Genomic DNA, 12854 nt, shown 5'->3' with positions numbered 1-12854 from the left:
GGCAGCTTCTCCACGCGCGTGTGCACCCGCCTCTTTTCCTTCTATATTCTATATTAGCAACTTGCTTTTTCTTTCCTGTATCATCCATTTTCTGACAGTTATCAAGCAGGAGGGGGCGGAGGGAACAGGGAAACGACGAGTAACGGAGTTTTTTAAGGAGGAAATCGATTTTTTGAATATCAGGGAATAAATGGCGTTTTTAGCCCACTCGATTCATGGGAGCAGATGGAAACCAAGGATTATTAGTTAGATGCGATGTATAATTCATTTTTAACAACCCCCACTTCTCGTTAGCGGCCATTAGCTCCCAAGCGACAAATACTAATAATAACATGCACAGAACATCTATTGTACAGGTACGGAGTACACTGTGCTACTAATTCGTGATAATCCGCTGTAATGGCGTCGAACAATGCCTAGGGCCAATGTACATACAGTCATCAGTACTGCAATATCGGGTTCAAGCCTCCAGGGTCGAGATCAACATACAGCCCTGGCTGCTCACCTACACGGATCGGGTTTAGGGCATCGTGGAGGCTTGGATCACGTGGCAGTGTGGGGAGACTCCCCAGGTAGGATGGAGGTCCAACCGCCGCCCCTTTTTTTGGCTGCTTTGACTCCGACTACAACAGTACACTAACGCCCTCGCGCCGTTCACGGGAGAGGCCAACGCCTGTTGATCAATGGCACCAGCTGCTGTTTTTTTTATTTTCTGCTGCTAGCTCAACAAAACGTTTCTCCAGACTTTTAATTTCTAATTCGAGGGACACCGCCGCCAACACCTTACTGTGCTTCCTCCCCATCGCATGCCTGTATGTCTGACGGAGCAACCATTGTACCACCGCAGCTGCTACCTCGACGGTTGGTTCAACTCCGCCCTCGTCCCTCATATCGCGGCAGGCGTGACTCGAATGAATACTGCTGCTCTGTTTCCTCACGTATTCCAAAGCTGAAACTTCTGCTTCAACATCACGGGAGATCTCGCGACTGTCATGGTCTCCCCCGCAAGACCCCTCACCAGCTCCAGTGCGCGGTGCGAAGCACCTGACTCAATTGACGACAATGCTGCCGCTATTGCTGAACCCCTGTCTCCGCCACCACCGATCCCATCTCCCTGTTCTCCCTCCCTTCCGCCTTCTCGGGGCTCTAATCTACGAATCGAATCGCAGAATGGAGACTCCAAAGAGCCATCAGATCCCTCTCCGGAGCCCCCTTCGTCGTCTACCAAGCCAATTCATCGTGTGGAATACGAGGGCAGGAAGGATTCTGGTCTAGCTCCATCAAGGAGAGATAGTAGAACCACTCTAGCTTCAGACGAACTCTCTGTCCCGAGCCTAAAATCACCTCCCAGTATCCCAAGCATCATAATCGATGAAAAACACGCCCGTCCGAGTTCACGACGATCAGAGCGGAAATGGAGCCCCCTCAAAAAACGGAAACCTGATCCTCTTCCGGCTGTCCCACCCCTTCCACCCCTCGAGCCCGTGCCGTTTCGTGGAATTACCCTAGATATCCCAACTGGTTCCTTTGGAGACCTGACTACGGATTCCTTAGAATCAATTGCTGAAAGCCCAAATAATAATACCGAAAATCCTTCTGGAGCAGAGGTTGACGGGAGTCAGTCGAAGGAAAAACAGGATAGCAAAGCGAGTCTCACGAGCGGTGGAGGAAATAATAACAATACTACACTGGGCATTCACGGCAAAGCCAGGACCGCTACGTCTCTAAGTTCGAGGCATGTCACATCAAACAATTCTCTACGTCCTCGTCCAGTCAGCTCTGCAGCTCGAGCATTGTCGGTCGATGAGGAAGTACTATCACAAAAGGTGCGGCTGATGTATGAGATGGGAGATGACGACATCGACGATGCGAAGATTAATGAACTGTTAGGCCTGGATAATGAGGAGGCTACACTACATGAGCCATCCGCTCTTCCAGCCTCAAGTGACGGTGGTGAAAAGGAACGAGTAAGATCATCCACTCCCTCAGTTTCCGGGCAGGGTTCGAGAAGAGGAAGTTTTATCACAAGAGAGCCATTTGAGCTTGCTGGCGGGTTAGAGGACTGGGAAAATATTCAAGTTGGCGACGTTGACCGATATGGTTTCATCATTCCCCGACAAAAGGGCGAGGATACTCCAGACGCACCCCCTCCGGTTCTTCAACGAGTCTCAACGAGCTTACTGCTCGCATCCACAACTCCGCGCCGGAAGCGTACACTGCGGAGGGAACCTTCTGCTGCGCCTAGCTCCCGGTCCTTTGCCGGCCGGTCTCCGCCTAGGAAATCGACAGAGCAATCCCGACCCACATCTTCCCAGAGCTCCTATCAAATAAGCATTCGCAGATCATCCTCGAGAATGCGATATGCGGCAAACAGGCTACCCCATAACAAAAATCGCAAATTCGTTGATGAAGCTAGTGACATGTTAACTCTCCCAGGTCAAATTGTCGAGGATGATAACAGCCCACATGCCCTTGCAATGAAGAAAAAGGAATGGGAGAGAGAAGATAAGTGGAGAAAGATGGCCAAGGTCGTGTCTAAACCTCAGGACGGTGCTGGTATGACATTCGAATTCGACATAGAGAGCTCGAAACTTATCGAACGGACTTGGAAAGGAATACCCGACAGGTGGCGATCAACCGCCTGGTATGCGTTTCTAAATGCCAGTGCGAAAAAACACAAGGATAGCCCGACAGATACAGAGCTCATCCGGACTTTCAATGAGCTCCAAGAGCTGGGCTCCCCCGACGACGTGCAGATTGATATTGATGTTCCACGGACGATTAGTAGCCATATTATGTTCCGTCGTCGCTATCGAGGCGGCCAGAGGCTTCTCTTCCGTGTCCTTCATGCGATGTCCCTCTACTTCCCAGACACGGGGTACGTCCAGGGAATGGCTGCGCTTGCCGCAACTCTTCTTGCCTATTACGATGAAGAGCATACCTTTGTTATGCTCGTGAGGCTATGGCAACTTAGGGGTTTAGATCGTCTCTATCGATCTGGATTTTCGGGATTGATGGAAGCACTTGGTAATTTTGAGAAGGAATGGCTTGAAGGGGGTGAAGTTGCTGAGAAACTGGTATGTTACGCCTTCTCCTTCCCTCCTTCTAGTATCCACTACTAACGCCCTTCCCATTCAGACCGAACTTGGAATTCCCCCAACGGCGTACGGCACCCGATGGTACCTGACCCTATTCAACTACTCAATCCCTTTCCCTGCTCAGCTCCGCGTCTGGGACGTTTTCATGCTCTTAGGAGACTCAGAGGAACCGATATCCACATCCGCCTCCGCAACCAGATCCCCAACAAGCTCCCGTATTGGCACTGGCACTGTAAATGGCAACGCTGAACCAAACCCGCTAGCATCGTCATCGAAGCAACCGCCGCAACCTCTCGCTAGCCCCTTCGGGAAAAGCCTCGATGTCCTTCATGCCACCTCTGCTGCCCTTATCGATGGGATGCGCGATATCATCCTAGAATCCGATTTCGAGAACGCCATGAAGGTGCTTACGAGCTGGATTCCCATTAAAGATGTGGAGGTCTTCATGCGCGTTGCGAGGGCCGAGTATAAGGTTCATCGTCGGAAGAAGGGTTGACACATCTTAAACTACACATGAGATCCCCTCCTGTTGTGGGGGAATTTTGGCTCTCACCGGATCTCCAGATGAAGGCAACACACGGCCTTATTCTAACTTCAATTTTATCTATGCTCGCTAGATGCCCTTTTTTCACCTGCTCAACTCCCAATGTTGTTTCGTCGATTCCTTATCTTATTGCGTCCCTCACAACGTCAAGGAAAAAAGAACTAATCCAAAACACTTACAATGTCGTTCTCACCCTTCTTTTCTATTTTTTTCTCTCAGTATCTACACCCATGGACTCTTCTAATTATTTCACGCTCCCCCTCTCCATTTATCTAAGCATTCCATTCTTCGCGCACCCACGTATTCTGTTCACCTATTTATCCTATTTCTTGTAATAATACCCCCCTCGTCCCATGCCTCATCTTTCATTATAGATGGCATTATTTTCTTTCTCTCTTTCCTCATTAATCTTAATTGCTCATTTCTGAGAGGAAAATTAGAGAAAAGGGTTTTTGTTATTGTTTCATGTTGTATTTGAACTTGAATTTCTGTCTCTAACCCATCCTCCATTTTTCCTTTATTTTATTCCGTTGTCCTCTCTTTCTCTTCCTCTCATTCCCTTTTTGATATGAGAGTATCTAGATACCCCTCTGTTTTCTGTGTGTGGGTGCGCATGCGTGCGTGCATGCGCAGTCTTGTTCTTCTTTTCAGGATATTTCGACTTTTGTCTCCTATCTCCCTCCCTCGCTTACTATTATAATTATTATTATACCTTTCTTTTTAACTCCCTCACAGGAACACTTTCATCTGTTTTCATTTTTAAATTTTATGATAGTCTTTGAATAATAATACATCTCTATTTAAGCATTCATGAACTTCCACTTTGTCAAGTTTCCCATCTTTCTTCTCGCTTCCCTTCCATTTTGTTGTCGTAACTGAAGGGGAGCTAAAAAAAAAAGATACAATTTGAATATGGCCGCCAATAACACCCTATATATGTACTCCATTGTTCTTCATTCTATTCAACTTGATTTTTGGAGTCCATTATTTTATACTCGGTTACCTTACTATGATCATAAATCTCAATTATACTGTACATGTACTTTATCTGTGCTGGGAATATTACCCCAGTATCGTTTAAAAGGAGAATATTAAGCGATAAAACTAAAACTCCTATTCCCCCTCCATATTAAACGCATGTCGGGTATCATCTAACTTATCCAAAACAAGGCCAACCCCCAACAGTAAAGATCAAGGGTATGGTATAAACAATTAAAGTCACAAATTGGTATAGAGGGAGCAAAGAAAGCACGACGCTTAAGAAGAAGGAGAAGCAGCCAGCGGGAGGGTACGGTCGCGCCCCTTTTGCGATAAAAGCCATAGCATTCGCACGGGTCGTATTGACCACGAGACGCTGGGATGAATTTGCGCAAATCGTACCGGCCGTTGAACGTGATAGCAAATTCCGTTTCGGTATATTATAATATTTGTCACGGTTACGTTGGTCCGGGTATCCTCGCCCTCCAGGATTTTCGACGCTCACGACCCAGCCAGCCGCAGGAGAATGGTGTCGTTGGTGAGCGTTCCATCCACGGACGTCCCCGGTCGAATGGTACCACCCCCGTAGGAGAGAAACCCAAAATCACCCTCTGAGCCGGCGGAGCCGGCGGTCCAGTTGAGGTCCTCGGTGAAGCCGAGCTCTCCCAAATACACCGCCGCCTTTCCGAGGTACTCCTTGGATTCCTTGACGCCGTTGTATGTAGATGCCGTTGAAAAATAGCTGCCCAGACGGGCCGGGTGCAGCAGATGCTTCATTTCCCGGCGGGGGTGCAAACCAGGTTCAACCCCAGTGTCGTGTCGTCGGGGGGCTCGGTTGAATTGTCGTAGTGGACAAGCCCCTTGAGTAGAAATGCCCGGTCCCTTCCTGCTGGCCCCAAGCACGGGCGATAAACACCCCACGCATCGGCTTTGTCGGTGTCATTTGTCTCCCAGATGATCATGCCCAGACCAAATTTGTTATCCTCGCCGTCGCTGCCCTGGGTAGACGGCCCGAGCCCCAAAAAAAAAAAAAAAAAAAAAAAAAAAAAAAAAAAAACAGTAGGCATGCGATACAATCCGCTGCAGACCGTGTCTAGTCCATTTGACCCGTTGGTTTCCCGGGGTAGGACGCCGAGTGATATCGAAGACGGTCTCCCCAGTCCACAGCGCGCCGTCATCCTCGCTGTCACGGGTCTGGCAGCCATATCCGCTTGAGCCTTTCACCTCCGATCTACCGCTATGGCCCGGGAGATCAGGCAGGGTGCGAGGGGCCGCCACTGTATATGTAGGCCTCCGCTGCCAGCCACTGGAGACCGAAAGATGCAAGCCACAAGGCGCATAACGGACGACCAGACGAACATTTCCACACCGCTCGTGCGGAATGGAATGGTGGGGGAGATCCGGCAGGGCAAGATTGCAGGATTCATCAAAATTTCGAAGCGAGGAACCGAACCAAGATTGGAACCTGTTCAACGGGGCGCCTGGGGGAAAAAAAATAAATAATAAATAAATAAATAAGGGAACATGCGCGGAGCTGAAGTTTTTCGCCCTTCAGTCCCCCGATCACCTCGCTAGCAGCAGCCCATCTTTTGGGATCGACGAGCCAGCCTAGCCAGACATTTTGAAGGCGCAGTTGCGTATTTCCCTTTGACTAAGACAGAGAGCCTTCTACGCAGAACTAGCAAAATGACCCAGCCATCGGCAGCAGCTGGGAAATATCTCTCTCAGAAAAAGAAAGGGATGAGATCCGATCCATCCAGCTCTGCTGCTCCGATTATCGACAGGGCAAGGTATGTACTGTACAAAGTAGTAAATATCTTGCAATCCATGCCAAAAAGCGGCCAATTACATAGTTGCATAGACATGAATGCAAAACTCAACAAGGCATCTCCCCAAGCAAAGCTCGCTGTGATCTGTTCAAGCTATTTCCCGTTCAAAGTTGTCATATGGAGAGGGCACAAGACCCACTCACCTGACGTAACAATACCGGGCTCCCGCTTGCTTCCATCAAGCAATTGCCTCTGTGGTGTAGTTGGTTATCACGTGAGTCTCATATTCATGTCCTCATCACAATATGATAGGTAGCACAAAACTACTTAGCGATCTCAAGGTCGCCAGTTCGATCCTGGCCGGGGGCATTTCTTTTTTTCCACTCTTCTATTGTTTTTTTTTTTTTTTTTTTTTTTTTTTTTTTTTTTTTTTGGTTCTTTCAATTTTTGTCTCTTCGTATTCAATTTCATCTTCAATTTGTTTAAAACGTATTTCACTGCCCACTCACTCGATCACATCGCAAATTTCGTATCAAAAATGACATGAAATGTACCTTCCCATACTAAATTAGCGTAATGGTACAAAGTGATCACGCATCGATATCTCCACCAAAAAAGAAAGCAATCTATATTTGAGTGTCAGGGGTCCAAAAAAAGGGGGGGAGAGGAGACAAAATTTAGCTCCCTCTCTTCTCTTCTATCTGCACAAGCGAGGGCTCATTAAGGCTTTCGAAGGGGAAAAGAGAGAGAGAATAGAACGTCTGAAAAATACGAGTAAAGGGCGGTTAGAGACATGACTTTTTCATTTATGAGTATTGAAAATGAAATAAAGGGAAATATAAGGAATATATATACAATACTAAGCCATAAGTATTGGCAATTCCCACTAACTTTTCTGCCATAAAAAGGCACCATGATTGTGGAAGGCTTTGCCAATGATAATGGCCCTGCACTTATATATACATATATAACATGAAAATTTTTATTATACAAAGGAAAAGAATAGTTTTTCGGATGAGAAAACAAACCCTTCTTCATCCGTGGACTTGTTAAAACAAACAAGACAAAAGGAATGATGGTGAGGTCAACGGAGACAATGAAAAATGAAAATGAGATCCTGAAAGGTGAAGTTGAAAAAATATGAGACGCAAGGTGGCGGCGGAAAAAGATGGCAAATTTCGGTTCTAATGCAGTAATTCACAATATGACAATTTCTAGTAAAAACATCCTAACATGTAGAGATTTCGACCAAAACAAATAATAAGAAATTGCTCTAAGATCCGATGTGATATATGAAAACGACAAGAAACGAAATCCCTGCTTAAAATATAGGCGTTCAAATAAGACAGTGTAGTTATAAACCAAAGGCAACTAGAAGGATGATAAATAAAACTAGCAGTGAACGCTATGTTCCCGTGGATTGTTGTGGGAGGTCCTCTCGAGCGTGAATAGGTGATCGAGCCGCAGGGGATTGATAGTTATTAGTGTCGGTTCCGGGTCCTGAATTAGATGGTCCGGCACTCTCATGAGAATATCCATAATTTGGACCATATACGTTGAAGCTAGAGGGCCTGCTGTTGTAGGAAGCTGAGAGTTCATGTCCTCCGCCTCCCCCTCCCCCCTCCCCACGCCCGCCTTGAGAGTCATCGCGTGAGACGGCGCCAGGGTAATTACCATGGCTTCTGCCATTGTGGTCACCAGCAAATTGCGCGTCGTCGTTGTTTTGTTGCTGCTCTGTCCACGTTATCTTTCCCGATCCGAATTTGATCGTCCTCTCGATGTTGACTGGACATCCCCCTGGTCCGTGCTGCTGCTCAACGAAGTCATATGCATTTGTCCGCCAGGCCTTCCTGATTCTGGTAGATCTCCATGCCTCGGTTCTTGGTCCAGCTGTTGTCTGTGATGTCGTAATTGGCCCCCGCTCCGTCCGGTACCTTTTGGAGAAACCCGACCTGGTAAAAATTGTGATGTTACTGTGTCAGAACGTGGTGGGGGTGGAGCTGGTTGATGGACAAATTGCGCTTTTCGTTTCTTTGGGGAAATTTGATGTTCAGAATGAAGATGAGAACTCGGGTTTCCAGAGTACGGGGAATTATTCGGAGTTTTGGTTGACGGTGTGTTCGGCTGCGATTGACCAGGTGGAACCCAATGGTGAAAGTAGATGGACGGAGATGACTGAGGCTGCCGTTGCGATTGAGAGGGGGTTCCCGCATCACATTTGGCTAATGAGGATGCCTGCTGCAGGGGCACTGACGTCGATGAAGAAGTTGTGGTATAGGAGATGTTGGATGGCTGTTGGATATGAAGCACTGATGTATTAATGCGCGATAATAGGGCCAGCGTCGGGAGCTGTTTGGCTTGTGGGGCTGATTCCGCAGGCGCAACGATGATGCACGCCCATACGAGGCAGTGGATGATGGTGATAGGGGTTCAGGTTGGGAGGAGTGGCCCGCTTTAATATTGGGCGAAAGCTGTGAAGCATACGGATTCGGGGGAATCATGCGGCTCTGGCAAGGGTTTTCAGGAGCCACACTTTGACCAGCTGCCGGCATCTGAGATGGGGGTGGCATAGATTGAGATTGTGTGTATTGAGGACGATGATGGTGAGCGACTGGTGAGGACGTAGGTTGAGACGGGAGAGGAGCAGGTTTCTGTTCCTGTTTCTGCTGGTGCTGCTGGGGTGGTAGATACTGTTGAGGTTGAGGTTGAGATTGCGGCATTGTATGGGATGCCTGCTGAGGAAGAATATGCGGTTGAGAGGAGCATCCGTGCAATTGGGACATATGCTGCTGAATCCATTGGAGATTATATCCACCACCCATACTGGCAAATATCAGAGGCACCATGCAGGGAGGAACACCAGCCTTGAGGGACTCTCGAAGCATTGACTGCTCAACTCTTCTCTGGTCCAGCCGGTAGCTTTCTTGGCGCGTGCGTTCCTCCTCTTGTTCCCGCCGATACTCCTCTGCTTTTGTTTGCAGCCATTGGCGCATTGATTCATTTTGCCATTGAGGGGGTGGTGCCGGTAAATTTGGCATGGGGGTATTCATAGGGGCCGCCATCGCGGGGACATCTCGTTCCCGAGGGGCAGGAGTGGCGGGCATCGATGGGAGGGATCGGTTAGCTGAGTCCATAGCCGCGTCTGACCGGGGGGAGTACGCAGAGAGCGTGGGAGGAGAAACTGGAGCGATAGGAGAATTCGGAGACGAAACACGAGGGGCGTAAAGCGCGGTAAGAGTCAACGCGTGGCGTTGATGGCGATGGTCGAGACGGCCGTGAGGGAGAGGCGACGACGGAAGTGCAGCGTACTCATGAGGTAAGATTCCGTTGTGCGGGGGAGGTTTCACGGTGAGCAACATGGATGGATTCTAAGCTGCGATCCTGAAAAACATAGATAGAATGATATTATATATATATATATATATATATATATTTATATGCGTATAGGGACGGTGTTGGCAGCTCGTCTAATGTTCCCTGGCGAATAGAGTTGCGAACAGGGCATCCGAAGCTTTCATGCTCTGAAACCTGTCAAACACAGGGAGTGCAAGTGGTTTTTGGCAGCACTAGAAGAGGATTGACGCTACAAAGACTGACTAGCGTATGAAAGCCTGATTTCGCACCATAGTGGCATGCGCTTATTATTTCTGCGCCGTGGAGCGGAACATTTATTGTGTTAGTGGTCGCAGTACATATGTTTGATTCCGGGGAACTGTTACAGATTTGTAGTATGGGGGCGGGATAACGGGACAAGGGGATAGCTACCAAAAGCGCAATGGGCATAGAAGACGGGAAAAGAGAATGACTACCTCGGTAAAAAGCAGGAGGTGGAGAGAAAGGGGAAATATGTGAAGTCGGCCAATTAACCCAAAGAGGCAAGAGGATGGAGAGGAACTCGATGCTGAATCCTGTGGAGCACGACAACAAGGAAAATTCGCGGAGGGGATATTTTTAAAAAAAAAAGAAGAAGAAGAAGAAGAGGGGAGGCAGACGAGGGTTGTTTCAACTCACCAAAGCGGTTTATCTTTTCAATGCCTTTTGTTTCATTCTTGGCCCTATTGGGCGTGTCCTGATGCGAATGCTGGTGCTGGTGCTGGTGCTGGTGCTGATGCAGATAACGCTGATGCTCTTGCGAAGGGTCGACCTGGTGAGGCTGAGAGGACCATACAGCTCCTCAGGGGCCCGAAAACAGTTGGAGTCCGTGGTTTCTTTACCGGACTCGCAGCAACCCGCACGCGTCATGCCGCAGCTATTGCCAGGAGGGAGAGAACTGGAACTGGATGAATATCCACGCCGACTCCTTTGGAGGCAAGGTTGTTGATGTCCTGAAAAGGGCAAGAGTGTAATCTTCGTACGGGATGTGACGCCCATAAATTACAGCGCTAAGTGGGGCCCGAACCCCCCGCCGGCCAGGCCACAGCCGTGGGTCGGGCCCGGCGCCAGCCCCAGCGCTGGGCGGTTGGACAGTGGGCGCCGTGGGCGAGCAACAGCCGCGGCGGGTCCACGGCCCACATGCCGTGTGGACAGGTTCCCCGTCCTGAAGAGATACGGATACATAGCTACGGTCGCCTGGTAGCTTGCCTGGCCTAGGGGCTACTGGGGAAAGCCGACAAGCGGCACCTGGCGCTGGGATGGCGCTGGGATGGCCGACCCCTGGCTGTTGTATGTGCGTCAGGAAATTCATGCGCTAGATTCCATTGGGAATTTCAGCTACTCATGCGCTGGGGTTAGCTTTCAAGCAAAACCGTTATAGTTCTGGAGTGTGAGGACTATTTCCCCTTCATGTTCCAAACTTCACATATGTACCCATGAATGTGGTCTGTCTGGACCTTCGAACTCCTCGCATCCGTTCACTCTAACTTTAGAGGCGGTGTCACCTCAAGCGGTCCGGTCAAACCCACCTGCTCCCGCCCGATGTGAAAAAGGCAGTCATCCGTGTGCCATCCCGAGACCTGGTTCTGCATTGCCATACCAAACCAAGGAAGAAGATGATTGTCCAGGATACCCTGAGAAAGGTCAACTGGCAAGATTCCTCTCAGCAAAGTGAAGTTCTGACAGTCACGGAAATATCCTTACTGCAAGCTGCAATCGCTCGCTTGCGCTCGCCTTATCCAGCTTGAAAACTCACTGTTTAACCCCTCAAATGAACATAATGAAATATATAAGCAGCTGTATATGACTCGTATAGATGAATTCTATATAATTTATAACTATTATTAGAGAATATAGCTTATTAGACAGAGTAAAATGAAGTTTCTAAGAATTATATAAAACTCTTAAAGAATTAAAAGTTGTTTTATTTTATAACTGAAATAATTGAATCTACAAATCTACAGTTAAATACTTAATTTTTTTTTTTTTTTTTTTTTTTTTTTTTTTAAATACTGATTCATAATTGACTGATAGCTTCTATTCTTATCTGTTTGATATTGAATTAATTATTGATGAAAGAGAATGCTAGCTAGCTATCTATTTATCTGTGTGATATTCAATTAATTGCTGATAGAATTGAGAGTGCTGGCTAGATAGTTAGCTATCTAATAATACTGATTTATTAGACAACTATCTGACTGTCTATCTGATTATTTATCTGCTCATCTGCTTGAATGAATGATATTTATCAATGGTACTAGTGTAATGGGGGATCCGGCGCGGGTAAAATTTTCACTGAGAATCCCTTTTCACAAATATCTACTCCGTACCTTACCAGTGTTGGATGTGTCTTTCTCTCAACGAGCGAACACCATACGAACGACCAACAATTGCGCAACGCATTCATAGACAAGATGGTTGTTTATATATGTGATTTCTTATGTCTTTGATTATACTTTATTCTTCATCATTTTGTCTTTTCCTTTCATGCGCTTCCTCTATATGTTATCCGAGATAGATTGTTAGATATCGTACGAATTGATCTTGTGGTTTTCTACTGAGTGATCGAGCTGCCCTGTTCTCGCGCCGCCAAAAGCGCACAAACCCCAATTCCCATTTCACTAGTATATATTGATGATAGCTAGCAATGATATATAGCAATGATATATAGCGATGATATCAATATCAGAGTTGTACAGATCACAGATCACAGAGAAGAGAAGAGAAGATGGCCGTCATGGAACGCAACAGGCTATTTATTGCGGATGAGGAGCTAGCTACTGGCGCCTCAATATGTTAACTAATTCCTAAGCGAACGATCTAAGTTACGATTGACATCAACTTGAGTCATAGCCAAACACAACTACTACTATGATACCTTTCCTCTTGCAAGGAAACTGATAAAATTCAAAATGAAATACATAGATAATAAAATAATATATGAAATAAAATAAACTTCCTCTCTACTATTGCTGCTGCCACCGATACATAATGGGAATAATCATGTGACTTTGCATTTGTGAGGCCCAAAGCAGGTCAACTATCTACGGATGGATTTCCAGTTCGACAAAAGGAGCGGGGGGTTTTCAGCTT

The 12854-nt window shown here is 47.3% G+C and overlaps 3 protein-coding genes and 1 non-coding gene across 4 annotated transcripts; 2 read left to right on the top strand and 2 right to left on the bottom strand.

Annotated features, from left to right (window-relative positions):
- Window positions 1–992: 992 nt before the first annotated feature.
- On the top strand, window positions 993–3594 carry HCAG_06673 (conserved hypothetical protein; the record flags this gene model as incomplete). The annotated part of the gene is made up of 3 exons (XM_001539018.1): window positions 993–2644; window positions 2687–3077; window positions 3139–3594. 3 exons carry the CDS (start codon window positions 993–995, stop codon window positions 3592–3594), a joined length of 2499 nt encoding a protein of 832 aa, XP_001539068.1.
- A 1527-nt stretch (window positions 3595–5121) lies between these two features.
- On the bottom strand, window positions 5122–5687 carry HCAG_06672 (predicted protein; the record flags this gene model as incomplete). The annotated part of the gene is made up of 2 exons (XM_001539017.1): window positions 5122–5325; window positions 5418–5687. The coding sequence occupies 2 exons, from the start codon at window positions 5685–5687 to the stop codon at window positions 5122–5124; spliced, it is 474 nt and encodes a 157-aa protein (XP_001539067.1).
- Window positions 5688–6637: 950 nt separating this feature from the next.
- Window positions 6638–6758, top strand: HCAG_09428. The gene has a single exon. It is a non-coding gene; the product is annotated as a tRNA-Met (tRNA).
- A 1023-nt stretch (window positions 6759–7781) lies between these two features.
- HCAG_06671 (predicted protein) lies at window positions 7782–9493 on the bottom strand (the record flags this gene model as incomplete). Its single annotated transcript, XM_001539016.1, has 3 exons — window positions 7782–7889; window positions 7945–8341; window positions 8793–9493. 3 exons carry the CDS (start codon window positions 9491–9493, stop codon window positions 7782–7784), a joined length of 1206 nt encoding a protein of 401 aa, XP_001539066.1.
- Window positions 9494–12854: the final 3361 nt, after the last annotated feature.

The sequence above is a fragment of the Histoplasma capsulatum genome, genomic scaffold (genome assembly GCF_000149585.1).
Source record: "Histoplasma capsulatum NAm1 scaffold_6 genomic scaffold, whole genome shotgun sequence".
NCBI classification, from domain to species: Eukaryota; Fungi; Ascomycota; class Eurotiomycetes; order Onygenales; family Ajellomycetaceae; genus Histoplasma; species Histoplasma mississippiense.
This window is presented reverse-complemented; position numbering and strand designations above follow the sequence as displayed.